The sequence below is a fragment of the Phalaenopsis equestris genome, unplaced genomic scaffold (assembly GCF_001263595.1).
Source record: "Phalaenopsis equestris unplaced genomic scaffold, ASM126359v1 Scaffold000323, whole genome shotgun sequence".
Lineage (NCBI taxonomy): Eukaryota > Viridiplantae > Streptophyta > Magnoliopsida > Asparagales > Orchidaceae > Phalaenopsis > Phalaenopsis equestris.
In genome coordinates, this window is record NW_018164765.1 from 291,506 (window position 1) to 311,287 (window position 19,782).

General features: G+C 38.1%; 1 protein-coding gene across 1 annotated transcript in view; it reads left to right on the forward strand.

Annotated features, from left to right (window-relative positions):
* The window catches only part of LOC110025675 (two pore calcium channel protein 1), a 117,732-nt gene that overhangs the window by 69,603 nt on the left and 28,347 nt on the right, over window positions 1–19,782 (forward strand). The window contains 4 exon segments of the mRNA XM_020726283.1: window positions 3,668–3,775; window positions 10,642–10,661; window positions 10,663–10,706; window positions 11,453–11,621. Of these exon segments, the coding sequence (XP_020581942.1) occupies window positions 3,668–3,775; window positions 10,642–10,661; window positions 10,663–10,706; window positions 11,453–11,621 (341 nt within the window).

The window sequence follows — 19,782 nt, forward strand, 5'->3', positions numbered from 1 at the left end:
ATGAAATTTTGGTTTAGGTCTAGGAAGGATGGTATTTATCAGGCTCTGATGCCAGATGATACCATTTTAGGGTGCCTAGAAGGTATGAGGGAATACGAAAATGTGTTAGAGAAGTTGTAGGATGAGTAACGGGAGAGGGAGGATGCAGGGCGGCTGAAATTTCGACGTGAATGATAGCAGGACAGTGAACTATAACAAAAAACAACAGTTTTCCTGCTGCAAACTGCAGTTTGTTGCAAGTTGGACAAGGAAGGAGGTTTTCAAATGTTCGAAAGAGATCTTTTCCTATCAGGCTATAACACATCACCTGAAAGAAATCCAAAGATGTTGTACTCTGATAGAGAAAACATCTCCAAATAACAAAACAATAGCCAAAAGTTCTCCCAAATAGAAAAAAAATGAATATTTAATAATTTTTTCCTAGAAAGAATTTTTATTAGAAGAAAATAAATGAGAAATAAATTAAAAAAGGAAAAAATTCACATAAAATATGACAACGGGATGATAATTGCTCGTTCTCCCATTCCACGTTCAGGGCATTGACGTTTTTTCAACAGACGGAATCACGTGGGATCGATTCTGCTTCAAGAATCCCATAACTACAGAAATCCCACGTCAGGTATCACAACATTGGCGGAACCCACCGGAAGGCAGCATTTTGCTGAAACATGACCGTGGATCTCATGAGTAATGCTCTCACTTCAGTCAGTGCAGTCCTTTTTTAGGTTATGTTTGAGCTATTTTGATTGTGTTTGAGGCATTCATGCCTAAATTGCGTGTCGTCTCATTCAATGTTCATTATTTTTATTATGTTCAATTTAATTGACCTTGGAAGTCTCATTTCAGGAAATTTTGATGCTCCAGATACACTAAGATTGTCCTTTTTATAAACCAGTGACATTTGAACAATTTTGATGATGATTGAGACATTTTAAACTCAATTCTTGCAGTATCAAGTTTGATGCCCATTGTCGTCATCAACTTTAGTTGAATCGACCACAGGATCCCTTTCTAAGTATTTTCAACCCTTCGAATGTATCAACACAGTGTGTTTGTGGGGCAAGCCATACTTGGATGATTTGGATACGGTCAATGCATTTAAACTTGTGTAAAACTGTACGTTCTTAACCACTTTCAATGTGCTCAGCTGAGTTGTATTATGGGACAGCTATGGAGGTCAAAAAACTATAGTTTGAATGAGATAGTCAAAAGGTATAAAACTGGCTAGATTCATTGCAAAAGGATACACTAAACATTAGAGTGGATTATGGAGAAATATTTGCATTAATCGCAAAGTTAACAAGTACCATCAAGAAACTTTTATCCCTGCCAAAAACCTAAATAAGCCCTAAACAGTTAAATATAAATAATGCATTCTTACATGCCCAGCTAGATGAAGCATGTATGGATCTCCAATCGGGTTTTAATCAAGATTCTAGTACTAACGATTTATGTAGATTGGAGAAGCTCTATATGGGCTTGAATAATCTTCAAGAGGATGATTTAGGAGATTCACCAAAGCCTTGAAAATGATTAACTTCAAACAAAGTCCTTAAGATGACAATCTATTCATAAAGAATGATAAAATCATAATTCTCATATTGTATGTGGATGACATGCTTATAATATGTGACGATCTAAAAAATATTGAAAAATAGATGTTCAAATATATAATGAAAGTTCTAAGGTACTCAACTATTTTGGAATTTAAGCGGTTTACTCAAAGTTTGGAAAAACAGGAGTCTAAAGGCCTTCATTTAAGTAGAACTAAAACTTAATACATGGAATGTAATTTTAATAGTAGTAGCTCTAGTGACAGAATTGTGACTTTGGGTGATCAAATTATTAAAAGGTGTGAACGATTTAAATATCTTGGGTCCGTTGTTCAAATCAATGGTGATATAGATGGGGATGTTAATAGTAGAATTCAAGTTGGTTGGTTGAAGTGGAGGAATGCTTCGGGCCTTGTGTGATAGAAAAGTACCGTTTAGACTGAAAGGAAAATTTTCTAGGACGGCGGATGCTCTATGGTGCTGAATGTTTGCCTTTAAAAGAGAAGCATAATAATAAGTTAAGTGTAGCCGAGATGAGAATGATTAGGTGGATGAGTGGCTTTATACTTAGAGACAAAATGTGAAATGAATATATTTGTGATAGGGTTGGTTTAGCTCCTTTGACGGACAAAATTAGAGAAAGTCGTCTTAGATGGTTTGGTCATATTAAACGTCGTCCATCTGATGATTCGATTAGGAGAGTAGATGTTTTAGATTCGAAATGTGTTAAGAAAGGCAGAGGTAGACCTATGAAGACTTGGGCTTATTGTATAAAAATGATCTTAATTTACTAGAACTAAATGAAAATATGACAATAAATAGGACGCAATGGAGAAAAAGGATTCATGTAGCCGACCCCATGTAGTGGGATTAAGGCTTTGTTTCTGTTGTACTCAAAGTTTGGGGTATTCATATTCCAAATAAATATATTTGGCCACTTTTAAATGAAATGTGTATGATGGCATGCATGCTCTTATGAGCTTAAATTGATTACTACCGAGTTAGAGAGGCAACAATGCAAAAGTTGACAAAGGGAGGTGCTGAAGGTTGATCGGGCTCACACAATATAGGACATTGCCTAAGCTCTAACTTTTTCAAATCAATTAATTCATTTTGTTAATGAAGCAAATCTATATTTGGCATATAAGAATTTTAATATCTCAAAGCGATTATGGGAGATGGAATCTTATTTGAGAAATGGAAGCAATTAATGATTGGGCAGGATCCCTCGTAAAAAAGGAAATCTGGTACTTTTTATTGCACCATCTTGGGTGAAAATCTATTCACTTCGAGTAATAACTTTTTAGTAGTCATCAGATCAAGTGCTGGCGTTTAATTGGATTAAATGACCCAAGGAGCTTATGAACTCTTGTGAATCAAAATTATCTTAAATGACTTGAAAATAAAATGAGATATATTACAGTAATAAATTAACTGTCAATTGTGGACACTACTTTTGCCCAATTTGCTTGCACCAAACACAGAAATTGATTGACACTTTACCAAACAAAAAGAAAGTGGATTGATATGTGTCCTAGATGTCCAAATACACAAGTAGTTGGACGACATCCTAAATAAAGGACTAATAAGCTTTATCTTCATGATATCAACTCCAAGTTTGTCGTGAAATATAGTACTTTATAGTTTGAGATGTGTTGGTGTTTCTTGCTTGGGACCAGCTCAGCAATACGCGGGATTGCAAGCTAATGGGTTTCCCTTAGGAGTATGGTGGCAAAATGTGGGCTTAAAATGGAAATCACCCTCAAGATTTCAATAAAATTCGCGCAAGCTGGAAAATATCCACACATAAAAATATGGTTAAATATTGTATATTTATCCAGAATATTACCTTGTAATCACTATCTATATATTTGTTTTCATCGGCATAAATCATCTTGGAAAAATCTAGCATTCTACCATACAAATAGAAATGTAAGACTGTTAATGAAATACTCAATTCAAATTATTCATCTCTTCACATTATTTAGGAGGATTGCAGATTTATTTAGCAGAAATATAAATCTCAAAATTTATCCTTCATTTTCATTTTTCTTCCGTGTTATTCAGTTTTTTACATTACCTGTGGTGCTAACACATTTTATACTGTCCAACAGGTTGGATTTATGTCCTTGAGGTGGCTTTAAAAGTCTTTACGTATGGGTTTGGAACATACTGGATGGAAGGGCAAAACCGTTTTGATTTTGTGATCACATGGATAATAGGTATCCGAAAAAACTGTTTTTTAATGTCCTTTGGGGAAATCTTGAGTGGACATTTGAATTTTTTTCTCCTCCCATTTAAATATTATTGCTGGGATTGATTTTTTTTAGTAGCATCTAACACCATTTCCATTGTTATCTTTAGATAACTTCTGTAGGAATTGCTCCATTCTGATACTGGAGAACGGTGTAAAGGATTTGGGAAACAAATAATGGTTATGTTCAGCCAATATGAATAGGACAAAAATAGGATTATATTATGCTACTGGACAAACTACAGTAATAACTATTAAGGGATAAGTGAAAGTGAGAGGACTACTTATAATTTAAGGACTTCACTTCGTAACAAACAATTTTATTCTTAATTCATTATAGCAGAAGTTTTGAATGACGAGCTAATATACTTAAATAACAAATCAGCAGCTTAAATGAAAAGATGTTTTCAATAAAAATGACAAGTTTGTGCCACTATCATTATTATTTCATTGTTATATTTCGAGCATCATTTAATCTATTGGCACATCATTTAACCCTATTAGTATCTGGTTCCATTTTTAGTTGTTATTTGAATTAACAGTCGTAGTTATTTATCTTATATAAATATATTCATACCCTTTTCATGTATGCCTGTCTAATCATGTTCACACAAGCACGAGCTATGTTTTCCGACTACGTAACTATTTTCATTACGTCATTTATTTTCTTTTTTTGTTTTATCGGATTTCATTTTACATCTCTTTATCTACCTGGGCATGCATGCACCTATGCATTGTTATGACTATCTTTGATTAATTTGAAGTGTTTTATTGTATTAGAATGGATGTCAAACGCAATGTTATTCTTTTGTAAACAAACAAAACAATCCTTTCACTGTACAACTAGGACTTGGAATTAACATCTGTCTAACTAATGCTATTATCAACAGTGGAAATGCTGGACTTTAGATCGATGGTTTAGATATCCCCACCAGTGATGCTAGAGCCACTGTTTATCTATTCAAACTCTTCTCAGGATGCCTCCAGTGCACTAAAGTACCTAAACATCATGTATATTATCTTCCATATCAAAGGAAGCATGCTAAAAATCTTGTTGAAATTTCATAATGATAGTTACCATGTGTTGAGGCTAGGGGTGTAAACGAGCCAAACTTGAGTTTGCTCAAGTCTTTTGCGTGTTTAGCTCGGTCGAATTTTTTATTGTTTGTGTTCGGCTTATGTTTGAATGGCTCGAAAATAAGCTATTCGTATTCATTTCAATAAGCTTGAAATTTGTCTAAATAGGCTCATGTTCGGCTTGTTAAAAATGAAAAGTTTAGTTTCACTTATAACTTTAAATTTTTAGAGGCCCATTTACTTTTTAAACATAATTTAAAAAGGCATTCTTCACTTTTTACATGTGTGAGATGAAAATGAAGATGGGGAGAGTTTGAAAAAAAGTGGCAAATGGGAGTCTTGACAGCAATGTGGCTGTCAAAAAAGGTAAATGACAGCGGCAATTTTGAAAACTTAGGCGGGATTTAAGCTAATTTAGATGGTATTTTAAATGCATACCACCCAATGTTTATGTATTTACGTGTTTAAACTAAATAAAGAAAACACAAAAGTGTGATTTGTAAAATTTCCATTGGCATTTATATACATACCATCGAATCTTATGCATTTTCACATTTATTATCTAAATTTTGTTTATTATATTATTCAAATTAAATTTATAATATTATATTTTATATACTATTATTTTAACTTTTATGTATTATTTATTTATTATTTAAATACTTCGAGTCAAAATGAACCAAAAAACGAACGAACCAACTTTGGTCATGTTCGACTCATTTTTAAATCGAGCTTAAAAAAATTGTTTGTATCCGACTCGTGTACTCAACGAACAAATTGAATACGAGCTATTTAAATGAGCCGAATACGAGCTGTTCGCAAATGACGATTTTTGTTTTTTGCAGCGCTAAGGAGCACGTCATATTTTTTAGTGGACATTATTGGTCATCTTTTCAATCTCACGGTCAATCTAATTGAAAAAAATCAAAAAATTCTACAACAAATGCAACATTGTGCAATTCAGGTTCAAAATGCCATGATTTGAACTAAGATTCATTGAAACATTATATTTTATTACAAAATAGATTGTTATGCTATGTTTGGAACGTCTTAAGTAGCCAAAAAGAGACTCATCACCAATATTTAATCAACATAGATGATTAATGTTGGATGTGTTGTCATACTAATAAGTTTCAAAACTCGTTCATAACTTATACTTTGATTATTTTGTAAAATGGGTTGTGCTGATGCATCTGGAGCATCAATTTTTTTTGAAAAGAACTCCCATGATCAATTCTCTAGATGATGATAAAGACGGTAGCTAACATACACAGTATTGCATGTGTTCAGCTCCAAATTCATCACAAATGTCAAAATTGTTTAATCATTGCTCGTTCCACAAAATAGATAACATCGACACATCTAAAATATTTAAAATAACTAAGAAGCATGCCCATGTTTTCTAGATCACAACATGAAAATTTTTAGGAAATTTGCTTGTGTAGTTGTGACATGTTATTCGAGATGCTTTATGCAAGAGAAGGCTTTTATAAAAAAAAAATCCCTTATTCTCATATTAGATATATGAAAATAATGTCATTTTAAAAATATCAAATCCTTATTCTATCAAAATTCTTTGCTATCACAGAATGAATTTGAACCTTATCCTCATGAAAAACTTGAAGTCCAATCAATTTCAAAATTCATGCCAAGTTCGATCAAAATGAAAAAAAAATTTAAATTAAAATTTCAACTTGATGTGGTGCTGCTGCTAAGACTGAACCGTATAGGGCTGTATTTGATAGCGAGAAGGGGCTTTGGCTGTAACTAGTTTGAGGTGGTGACCGTCTCCGCAGGTCCGACTGGTGCTCCGACTGTAGCTCAATCCCGAGCAATATTATCCTTGCCAATTCCCCTCTACAATCTTCTTTGCACGTTACCTTCATCTAGCACAACCACCAATCCCCTTCCCCTCTAAGTGTTCCACCCACAACCCATCTTACAGCCCCCCTCACTACCGCAAAACAACACTTTTCATTCCACTCTAATAACTCCACTCACAAACCTGCCTACAACCACCCTCACTACCACAGACCTGCTCAAGCTGCCCCTCCTGCTCATGCCGCCCCTATCTTAGTCGTGGCTCCTCCAGTAGCGACAACCTTCCCCCTACCGCTGACCACCCCAACCATTTCACAGCTGTCCACTAGTCGTCTGACCTAAATCTAGCTAGAAAGTCGAGTTGTGTTGCATTTCCTTTCCTGTTTTAAGTCTTATTTGTAACCTCTTTGAATTTCGACAATAATATTTCCATTTTGATTATGGTTTGAGCTGACTCCGGTATCATTTGGTATTAGAGCTAGCATAATCCTAGTCCTATCATAGGGTTCCCTAGTATCCAACTTGTCCTCTCTATCAAAAATTATATATATTTTTTCCGAAACCATAGACAAATTTTGACCTAACACTAATTTTCCCTTGCTGATTTTTCAAATCAGCTTAATATTTCTACACCTTCAATTCAACTCATACACCCTCTTTCAACTATCAACCTGAAACCCTAGCCATGTCACTAAGGAGATACATGCCTGAACCTATTCTAAAAGAGATACAACTAGAGAGCCATCAACTTCAATGGAGGCTTAAGGACATGGAGGATGAAACCTAGAAGCAAATTATCCTAGATAGTGATTGAGAAAGATGTAGGTGCGATTGAGATGGGAATTTCAACCCCTTTTACAGGGAGGATTTCAGTGGTGAAGAAGAAAGACCATGTCCCTTTGAAATCCAGTATCAGAGGAGGCCGCAAGAGGAGGCCGCATATGGAGGACACAGAGGCATTATAATAAAGGTGAATCTACCAGAGTTCGATGATTGTATGGATTTCGATGACTTCATCAAATGACTGCAGTCAGTTGAGAAAATCTTCAAGTACAAAGTGGTGTTAGAAGATAAAAGAGTAAAACTAACAGCCATCAAATTGGGAAAATTTGCAGAGATTGAGGAAAAGAGAAGACCGCTAAAATATTATCTAGTGGTAGAAAAAGAGGAAGGCCATACATAGAAAATATCTATCTCATCATTACCGATACGATGTGTTTCTAAGACTCCAACCCCAACAACAGAGAGATCTATTAATAGAGGAGTTCAAAGTCCAGTTTGACTAGTTGCAGATGAAGTGTGAGATAGTCGAGCCAGAGGTACATACCATAACTTGATATCTGGGTGGTATGATACCCTCTATCAACAATTTCGTGTAGTTGTAGCCCTATTGAACACTAAGAGATGTCCAGATCTTAGCCTTAAAGGTGGACATACAACAGAGACAGGGCAGACAACCAACATCAGTTAGGCAGCCATCTGTAGTTGGGGACACAAGCATGAGCATGCCTCAAGGAGTTGAGAAAACTGGTTTGAATAAGGACAAAATCACTCTGAGTGAGTAGAATCCCGAGAAGAGTAGCACGCCTATTACTGTCCCCGTCAGAAAATACTTTAGATGCCATGAATTTCGGCACACTGCCTCTAGCTGCCTTACAAGTCAACTTGTGTCTTTCATCAAGAATGGCGTGGTGGAGGTTAGCGATGAAAAGACAATTGAGAATAGGGTGAGATGTATTATCCTCATCCGGACGAATGCGAGATTCTCATGGTTCAATGGGTCTTATAGATCGAGGATACGAGAGATCCGTAGTGGTTTCACCACAACATATTATAAACTTATTGCACTATGAATGAGAATGTATGCAATCTTATCATCGATGGAGGGAGCAGTAAGAATGTGGTTTCTTCACATATAGCAGAGAAGTTGGGCCTCAGAACTTAGAGGCACTCCCAGCCGTATTCTCTGACCGGGTTGAAGGAGAACATGGTTAACATTAACTGGAGGGCCTTGGTGGAGTTTTCGATTGGGAGCCATCTGCAGGATCGGGTGTGGTCGGATGTGATACCTAAGGATGCTTGCTACTTTTCGTTTGACAAACTGTGGCAATTTTATAGTAGGAACTCAACATGATAGATTCATAAACACCTACTCTTTTACTAAGGAGGGACAATGCATCGTCCTTCTTTTGACGAAGCCTAGATCACAACTTCCCTCTCCGACAAAGCAGCATTGGGGGGACCAATTTTTGTGACGATAGAGGATGATATGACTGAGACATCGAGTCTAGACATGGGATGATCATGATAGAGTATTTCAGGATATCGAGATCGATACTTTACCACAATGGTCAACATCGGTCGGAAAGATTCAGACTACCATCACATCAAATCATGGTGAGCCGACCTTGTATGACTTTGTAATGATTTAGTAGAATATGTGTGACATGGACCCAGGTCAGTTCAGTAGTGAGTTCTAAGAAGATAGGGTTGATATGGATCGCTGCTCGCAAATGGGGAAAGCTCTTCAAATGCATCGAGAGACAGTTCAGTCATCAATGCGATCCAGGAGCTTTTAGGGCCGCAAACGAGGAACCAAAAGATTAGAAGAATAAATTCGAAGCTCCACCAACCTTGGGAGACTGCAGCGTGGTTATTGCTAAGACTGAACTAGCCTCGGTTCTGCAAGGTGCCTACCGGCTCAGCAAGGAGGATGAATCGACCAACCCTAATTAGAGTTTGGAGGTTGTCACCTCCTTTTCCTCCCACTCAAAGGTATCTTAGTTTATTATAAATTTGCTCGCTTTGAATTGAACCCCAAATAACTTGCTTGCTTTCTCACTTCGTCCACAATTCTTGCCTTTAGCACTAATGTCTCTCTTTGGTAGCAAACTCATTGCCCAACAACCCCACCCTTGAACTTCCCTAATCCAGCCCGCTTGTCCTACTTCTACAAGCATCAACGATCAACCCCAACTCAGCAACCTTCTCACCTGCTCGCGTCTCATCTCCATATAACTCCACCACAACTCTAGTGACTCTGCTTCAACCTGACCATCTCTTCTAATGACCAACCCCTTCCTCTTCCCTCCGCTCTGGGATAATAGTGACATTATATTTCCTTTTGACTTATATAAATTCTACTAATTCCAGCATTTGTTAAGTTATATACTAGGCTTAATATAAAGGGTTATCTGATGATCGAGAGCTTTTAATCTAATATAAAGGCTTATGCATATGAGAAATCTCAAACCATATAATAAAGTTATTTATGAGATCAGATCTTCGGGTAATGTCCTCTCTACTATACAATGTATATTGTAAGAAATCATTCTTAAATCACCTAGATATGTTAGAGCCGAGTGGGGATAATTAGAGGCCATACAATAGCTTATGTGGTGTCTTAGTCTAGCCTCAATGAAAGATTGTTGGTAATATATAATGTGCATTATGGTTATCTTTTAATTTTTAATTTTAATTTACGTCAAATTCAAGAAATGTAATATTTGATATATTTGGTATTGTGTTAGCATGGATACAATGTAGATTTTTCTGGCTACTGTAAGTATTCTTCTTCTTAGTTTGTGAATCTAATCTTAGATATGCAATAGTGAACATCTTAGAAGTTTCGAACTATTCCACATTGAGTACATGATTATTTCAGTTTACTAATATTTGATGCTCAAAAGTCTTTTTAGAGTTGTAAGGAATGATATTTCCCATCTTGTTGAGTTGTGTGTGTAAGTTTTGTAGATTGGTTGGAAAGGTTTGCAGTTTTTTCATGATAGTGTTCTATAAGTCTGTGCTTCAAGCAGTTTATCTACTCATATTCTGCTTTGTTTTCTTAGAGTGCTGGCTTTTTAGTTATGCATGTCAAAGAAAATGCAGTTGATTTGTATGGTGATTTCTTTACATGTGTTTTTTTTTTTTCAGCAGTCATTGGAGAGGCCACGACCCTTTTTCTTTTCATCTCAGCTTCCCTTTCTTTCAAATGGTGAATGGTGAGGTCATTCATTTCAATGGCTTCATTCTGTTTTGCTTTTTCCTTTTTTTCTTGTAATACCTCTAAATTATACTCACCAGCAATCTGCAATGAATTCAACTGTGCATAATTTTCCATACCATTAATATAAGTTCACCTTGTTGAATTGCCTTGTTTATAGGCCAATTCTAAAAAAGCATATAGTTATCATAAATCAGTTTTCTAAGTTTAGCAGCAACACATGGCTGATGACATTGTTTTGTATTCTTTTTTATATGATGCCTGTTGTTGGCCTCGCTGCCAACTGTGGCAAAAAGGCAAGCACTATTTCTAGCCATATTTTGTGCTTGATAGTAATTCTTTATTTAAAATGATTTTTATTAAACCTACTCCTCGATATTCTGACTTGGATCTATGGATAAAATTTTGTTATCTTACACTGCTAGATGAGTTTGATATTGTAAAATTACTAGGTTCTAAAATATTTTTGCTTTTTTGTAAAATTAATGTAAAACAGTTTGGTTCCATAAAATCTTTTGTATTCTCAATCCATGAAATGGTTCCGTAATTGCGTGTCTAGATTACTAATGACATTTGATATAACAGCTTGTGCAAAGGTTTAGTCTATTTGTTAAGAACTACTTATGCAAAAATAGTATTCTCCTGAAAAGGATTGTTGCTTCACCTGTTTACAGTATCTCTAAAGCATTTTTTTTCCTTGAATAAATCAAGAGACGGCTCAGTTCAGTTCTTTGTTTGTGACAGGATTCGCTATCTTCTAATTGCAAGGATGCTGCGTCTAATAAGGCTCTTGTTGAATGTCCGACAATACAGAGGATTTGTTGCAACATTCTTAACTCTTATTCCTAGTTTGATGCCATATCTTGGCATCATTTTTTGTGTGCTTTGTATATATTGCTCTGCTGGTGTACAGGTACTGATTTTACTCACAATTACAGCTTTACAATGTTGAAATTAGCTTCTAGGATTATCATGTCATTGTGGATCTCAAGGATTAATAAGTTTGAAATTTTGGGGATTCATGTTATCAGTTTGCTTTATACCAAAAATGATGTTCCGGATGAATGCCGTATAAAATCTGAATTTCTGCTTGATAAGATCTATGTTGGAAAATATGATGGAAGAAATTTTTTTTTAATAATTTCAATAGGTTGGCTGGATGCAACATTTATAGGTGAAACATAGCAAATTAAGAAAAGAAAAATAGGAATGAAATCAACCTAATCAAATAAAATGAATTCAAAATTTATTCCACACTAGAAAATGGCGGTTGGCAGACTGCATTTGAAATGCAGGAGCGCGTGGATCGCTTATCTAATGCAGGAGGATGTGGATTGCTGAACTAGAATATCGTGTAGCTTGCAGACTTACCAGCAATGGAAGAGCAACAGAAAGGCTAGCCGAGCCCGCTGGCATGAGTTGTGAGTGCAGAATTTTGTGCTTCCTAAAAGCCGGAGATATATATATTATTTTAAAAAAGCCCAAGGGCTAATATATTAAAGAAGAAAATGTACAGATAGGTTGTATGAGATGACCTAAAAGAAGGCCCAATTCACAAAATACAACACACAAAAACCCAAAGAAGCAAAGATACATAAAGATAAAAAATCAAAAATCCACCAACATGAGCAAAGGTGCTTGAGCAAAGGTGCTAGGGATGCTAGGGACGTTCCACTTTAGTTATTCCTCTCCCTCTAGTTCTTGGAAGGGAGCCAACTAACAAATTGGTATGGTGCGTACCATTTCCCGAAGTAACCAAAGTATCATCCATCAGATTTCTGAGCTCAAGTATATCTCCATTCTTCTTCTTCCTTCTAGATGTGTAGAACTGCCATTCCTCATTCGAGGATCGACTCAATTGATCAATGGATTGGTCCAAAGGTGGCCGGACAGGTGTAGGACGTTGCACATCATGATCCCCCTGAGTTAGAGTAGCATTGACATCTTTCTGGACTTGATGAGGCGGTAGTGAAGCAACAGAGGTATTTTCACCTGTAATATCACTAATAGGTTCTAGGGCAGACGGAGTCTGAAGAATCTCCCTCGTCTCTACGATAGGAGGTTTCAAAGAAGGGGGAGCTACAACAATGTGTGGAGACTGAATGGTTGATATATTGCCTGCGGGAATAGTGACATCTTCAGGTGTATCCTTTTGATAATCGAGTGTCAATAAATTGGAGCTGAGGAGGAGTTGGAATCACTGCCTCTAGCGGAGCACTTTGTTTCTTTGGTCTGAGGTGGGGATATAGATGATGACATTGAGAACTGAAGTGGCCGAACATACGACAGTTCGAACAATGCGAAAGAAAATGCTCAATCTCTACATTCTGTCAATATCCATGATGTTGTGTGCCCAACCAAATTTCCTCAGAAGCGGAATAAGTAATGTCTCTTTCAACAATTACTTTAGCTTCGGATGGACGGAAAAAATTAAGAGTAGGAATGTCCGTCTTGAGTGGCTTACCATAAGCTGAGGTAATATAATACAACACTTTTTCAGAAAAAAATAATGAAATTTCAGACCAGGAAGGAGAATCCAAACCGGAATGATTGACGGTTCCGTCTGTGGGTCAAAATCTACATATCATTTTAGAATATTCATTGCTCTGTTATCAATCCAAATTATCTTTCTAGCAAATAAGCGTGTGTAATCTTCTTCAATATTAATTTGACTAAGAATGTGTCTCCCATCTAATAGTCCAATTTTTCACTCCGTAACAAGCTGCATAAGTTCAAATTTCTTGCGAATAAGCTCCATTTTGGGATGACCATATAGAAATTTTCCAACCAAATTCAGATGACAGGAGGAAACAAGTTGAATACCTTCAGCTTCTGTAAAAAAGATGGCTGGTTTCCCATTCTTCCTACCAGATTTCTTGATGTACTCCTCTCACTCAAACGAAGAAGAGAAAGAACACGATTTAGGTGTACCTGAGGCATGTACACCCGTGAGGGCAACTGCATACGATCTGTCTGAAGCCATCCTCAAAATAAAGATGCGGCGTTAAGAATAAAACAGGGAAAAGTGGCGTAAGGAAGCTGAAAAGGAGAATACTGGGAGTCACACTGCAGAGGAGCCGCAGAGCGAGACAGGAAACATAGACCGAAGAAACAAAAAAGGAGAACACCGAGAGCCGCACTGTAGAGGAGTCGCAGAGCCGAGACCGGAAGGAGCCGCGAGAGCTGCTCGCATGACGGGTTCGCGAGAAGGGAGCCGCAAAACTCGCGAGACTGGAAGACAACAACAGAGGCACCCGCGAGACGGGAGGGCACATAGAGCCGCACCGTAGAGGAAGCCGAGAACTCCCGATCCGGGAAAGTTCGCGAGCGGGAAGGCCGCGCCGCAGATCGCGAGACCCAGGCAGACGAAATAGAAAACAGGTGCGAAGACTCCGAAGAAGAGGCAGCGAAGCCGTAACAGTTGCTAGGTCTAAAGACTTTATTTTTTTTTTAAATAACAACGATATTATTATTATTTTTTTGAAAGCCCCAAAAAACTAATATATTAAATAGAAAGAAAGATACAGATAAAATGTGTGAGACCCAAGTATGGCACCCTGCCCACTCAAAAATCACAAATGGTTCCAAAACTAGAAAAAACAGAAAAATACATTAGATGCTTAAATAAAAAGCTGGACACTTAAATCATTGTTGATCAATGCTTAATTGTTTGTTTCAGGCGCTATTACCTATATTTTAATTTCGTCTTCTATTTTTGTAATATGGATGAACAAGCTAACGATATTTTCTACAAGAAGATTGAACACTTAAATAAAAAGTCTAACAGTGTCAAAATACATAGTACTGGTAAGATGATAGCCATTGCCAGCAGTAACTAATGTATCATCCAATATGTTTCCAAGGTGTAGTCGATCTCCATTCTTCTTCTTCCTCCTGGAATAGACCTGCCATTCCTCATCCGAAGAATCAGTCTGATGGGGTGGTAGAGCTTAAGCAGAAGGAATACCAACCGTAGTACCCACATGTTCTTGAGCTGGAGTCACCCTCCATTCTTCTTCTTCCTAGAATAGACCTCCCATTCCTTATCCGAAGAATTAGTCTGATGGGGTGGTAGAGCTGAAGCAGAAGGAATACCAACAGTAGTACCCGCAATAGATTCTAGTATATGTGAAGTATGAGTTGCCTCTACACCGAATACTTCCTGAAGAAGTGCAGCTATGAGGCGCTTCTGATTATTAGTCTGAACACTATCATTTGTAGGTAATAGTCTATCAGTATTGTTTTCTTTGTGGTTTGAAGGTATCAAAATCACATCACTCGCAGTAACAGTAACAACAATGACAATAGAATCAGACACCAAAATCTGTTATGTGGTAGCTTTTTTTCCGGTCAGTACAAATATATCCTTAGATCCATCCTTATTCATTTGATTATTTGATTTGAAATTAGGGTGAAACTTATGACATTTATCAAGAGTATGCGCAAACATTTTACAGTGAGAACAATAAGAAAGTCTATGATCCTTGACGATTTGTTGCCAATATTCATTATGCGCTGTTCCCAACCAGACTTCAGTAACATCAGACAAAGTAATATCTTTTTCCACAAGTATTCTGGCCACAGAAGATTTGGTAAAGTTGAAAGTGGGTAGATCTAGCTTCATAGGGCTCCCAAGTATGACACCAATAGAGTAAAATACATAATGATAAAAAAGTGCAGCTTGAGACCAGGTAGATTAAACATACCGGTACAATAGGATGTTCATGATTGGGGTCAAAATTAGGAGACCACTTGAGTAGCTTCATTGGTTTACCAGCAATGTCAAGATATTTTTTTGGAGAAAATACGAGTGTAGTCTTTAGGCACATTTAACTGAATCAATACATGTCTTCCATTCATGAGCCCCACTTTCCATTTTTCTGCTAATTTGAGGGCATCAAAACTTTTCCTAATAACTTCCATAGCTGGGGGTCCCCACTGAAATTTTCCAATGAGAGCAAATTTGAATTTATTAGTTAGGGTTGAAATTTCTGACTCAGAGAAAAAGAGTGCTGCCTTCCCACTCTTCTTGCTTGCATTCTTAATAAAGGAGCAGTCACCTGTACCAACATCATTCTCCTTATAACTTGAGGGGAAGACGACCACCGTCTCCCCCCGAAGATTACCCACAATGTGGGCAAAAGAGGTTTTGTCGGGTTGAATCGAAGGAGGAAGCTCCATTACAACAAGTCACAACAAGGAGAAGAGCTGCAAGCCGGACAGAAGAGGTCTGGGGCGAAGCTGCGCAGAAGAGAGGAACCGCAGACAGTAACCGCAGATGACGATTGCGCAGAATGAAATCGCAGCTCGACAGAGTCTAAACTTCAACACGACCACGCGCATAAAGGAACTGCGGCGCGAAGACGTCGCAAAAGCGAAGATGCCGCAAAAGTGAAGGTCCAAATGTTGTTCACCGTCGTCGTTGTCGAGTGCAAAGGCAAAGATGACGAACACAAAGGCTTAGAAAGGTCCAAAAGACAGCGAACGCAAAAGCAAAGTCCTTCGTTGTCGTCGAGTGCAAAACAGTGTCTTCGGAGAGGATGGATTGAAAGCCGAAGGAATCAAACCATGGTTTCGCCATTTGGCGAAACCCTAGCAGAGCAGATCGCCATCAACGCTATTATTGTATATATATATATAGCCGTGCGAATGACCTGGCTCATTGGTGCGGCCTCTGGCGTAAGTCCCTCGGGTCGGGGGTTCGAATCCCTTGCCGCGGGTTCTTCGAATCAGGAGCAAGTTTTCAACCCTTTGGGGGAATCGATATTTGGTGCCCACTAGACAAAAAAAAATTCATGTTTTTAGAATATATATTTTCATTTATGGGAAGAATATACAAAGGTTTTAGTGAGCGGGTGCTAGGAACTCACTCTGCCCGAAAAGATAAAAAGGTCTGCGGGCTACTCGGGAGGAGCAAAATTCCACCAGAGAGCTTAATCATGATGAGTGGACTTTTCTCTCTCCCTGTATCTAGAGAGGTGGTTGAGCATCAAATTGTGATGAGGGCTTCCACCTGAAACCAACAAAAAACATCCTCCTGTAAATTCCTGATTTCTTTTAGTCATTTTTTCTTCTTCCTAGTTTTGTAAACTTGCCAATCCTCTTCCAAGGGTTGTCCCAACTTATCAATGAGTTGATCATCAATGGGAGCTATTTCTATTTGTTGATAACCTTGAATTTGGCACTCCGCCAGGGTTTGAGGGCTCTTAACATCAACCATAATTATTTTCATAGCATATGGAACATTATCAGGAACCAAAATGAGAGTTTCTTAATTTTTAGCAACATGAGGGGGCTGAGATAGTGAACGGTGTTCCTTTAGGGCAAAATTAGTGGCAATATCCTCTCTAGTTGGAGTTTCCACCATATCAGCCAGTGGAATAAACGCTCCTTGGGTAGTTAGGTGAGGTTAGGATGGAGCCTGAAGCATTTTTCAAGTGCGTTTCCAAACATCTTATAATGAGTACAATAGTATGGTCTCTTTTCCATAGCAATCTTTTGCCAGTACCCATTGTGTGCAGTGCCAAGTCAAACTTCTTCAATGTCAGGTAAAGTGTTATCTCTCTCCACAAGAATCCTGGCAACAGAAGGTCTGATGAAATTAAAAATGGGTATGTATAATTTCATTGGTCTCTCAAGCATGGCCCAAATGGAATAAAGGATCTGATGGTTGAAAAGATGCAACTTAAGCCTAGGTAACTTAAATCATATTGGTACTATAGGTCGTTCTTGGTTTGGATCAAATTTAAGAGACCACTTTAGCAAGTTCATAGTTATTCCTTCAATGGTAAAGTATTTCATGGAGAAAATCGTAGCATAGTCTTTGTCCGTAGTCAAATGTATCATCTAATAGACCCACCTTTCATTTTCCTACAAGTTTGAGATCCTCAAAAGCTTTGCGAATAACCTTCATTTTGGGATGCCCCAACTGAAATTTCCCAATGAGAGTGAATTTGCATTTTTCAACCAGAGTAGAGACTTCGAAGTCTGAAAAGATAAGAGCAGCCTTATCACCCTTCTTACAAGCCCTCTTAATAAACAGACAGTAGGCTATTCCTTCAAGAGAATCATGATAGATTTGAGGAAACACCACATGGTTGACAGTCTTCTCAGAGTCTGAACCCTTACCAAGCACCTCAACAAAAGATTCTTTACGTATGTGCAGATTCGGGCGAGGAACAGTGGCCATCAAAGCAGAAGGCAAAATAACAGAGAAAGGAACTATAGAATAATGTTTGCAGATGAGAGAGAAGGGTGTCGCAAGGGGGTTGTCAAGCAGTTGTCGATGTTTGCGCGTAGGAAGAGAGAGGTTGTGGCTCCACGAGGCTCTACTTCGGTGCTACCCTCTTCCAGTACGGCGAGGCAACGAGCTGCAACGCAATCCCCTTCCCGTCTTCTTCGAGCACGACGAGACTGCTTCGACGTGAACCCCTACCCTTCTTCTACAAGCACGACGAGGCGACGAGTTACGATGCAATCCCTTTCATGCCTTCTTCGAGCACAACGAGGCGACGTAACTGCTTGACGTGAACCCCTACCCTTCTTCAGGGAGGCGACGAGCAAACTTCAATCCCATTTCGGCGTAAGGACGTCGAGGGCTACTCGTGTTGCCATGGAGTTGCGACCGGAGTAAACCCTAACAGAGCAAAACATATATATGTCGAATATATAAATTAAAAATGATACAAAAAACGTGTTATGAAGGGGCCCAATAGATGATGCCTACTCATACGATATATGGTGCAAATGTATCCTCACAAAAAGATACAAAACACTCAAAAAAAGAAAACATGCAAAACAAGTGTCTATGGACGAGGTAATTTAGACCTGCCTCTTCCTCTGGTTTTTGGAGCGGATCTAGATAGCAAGATCTGAAGTGTTGTTCCATTGCTAGGAGTGACCAATGTATCATTTATTAAGTTTCCAAGCTGAACAGTGTCCCCAGTCTTCTTTCTCCGCCGAAAAGAGTAAACTTGCCATTTTTCTTCTGAAAGCTGTTCAGTCTGATCCGTAGAAGGAAAAACAGTTGCAGCGATGAGTTCCTGGGTTTGTGTAGGACAGTCTTTCAAAACATGGGAAACACCTGCCTTCTCAACAAGTAGTTCTACCAATTGATTAATTGCAGTAAAATTCTGTGTTTGACTCTAAAACTTCCGCATTAATTTTAGGAGACACCTTTTCCGTCATCTAAATGTGAATGCTCGCTTCATCCCTATCTTGAATAACCTTATAAAGGGGAGCTTGAGCACCCTCCACGGTAGGTAGAGTCTGAGAGGGCAGTATGTCCACTCCAGTAGAAGAAGGGGCAGTGACCGCGTCTTGCCTTCTTATGAAAGGGCCTAAGCATGACACTCTACCCGCACTGTAAACACCACATACAAATGGTTCCAGAAAAAAAAGAAAATTCAGAAAAATACATAAGAGCCCAAAACCCAAAAGTGTCAAAATATGTAGTATCAGGTAGCTAGAGAGTGAACTAATTTTGTCTTGCCTCAGTCTCTAGTTCTAGAAAAGAAGTCAGCTAATAAATTGGTAAGATGAGTGTCATTGCCAGTGGTAACCAATATATCGTCCAACAAGTTCCTGAGCTCGAGTCGGCCTCCATTCTTCTTCCTTCTAGAATAGACATGTCATTCCTCATCCGAAGACTGGTTCATCTGATTAGTGGATTGGTCTAAAGTGTGCCGGACATGTGTAGGTTGTTGAACATTAGAAGCATCTACTTGTTGTACCGGCTGATCTTTTATTGGATCAAAAGAACACTCTCATGTGTCTTGGCATGTAACTGTGTCTTCTTCAATAACAATGAGTGGTATAGACACGTTTGGATCAGTACTAGTAGTATGAGGAGATGTTTCATGAGACTCCAGAGTATCATGCTCCAATCGACAAACTGGAATAGATTGTTTAAAAGCAGGAACATCCAGAGATAGAACGACTTGGGTATGATGCTCTTCATTTGAGACAACAAAGGTTTGAATAGATGGGTCATCAGAAAATTTTCCATCAGGAATAGCGTCAGTCAGATGAGCAGAGGTATATGTGATGTTGGAAAGAGGGTCGGGTTGCACCTC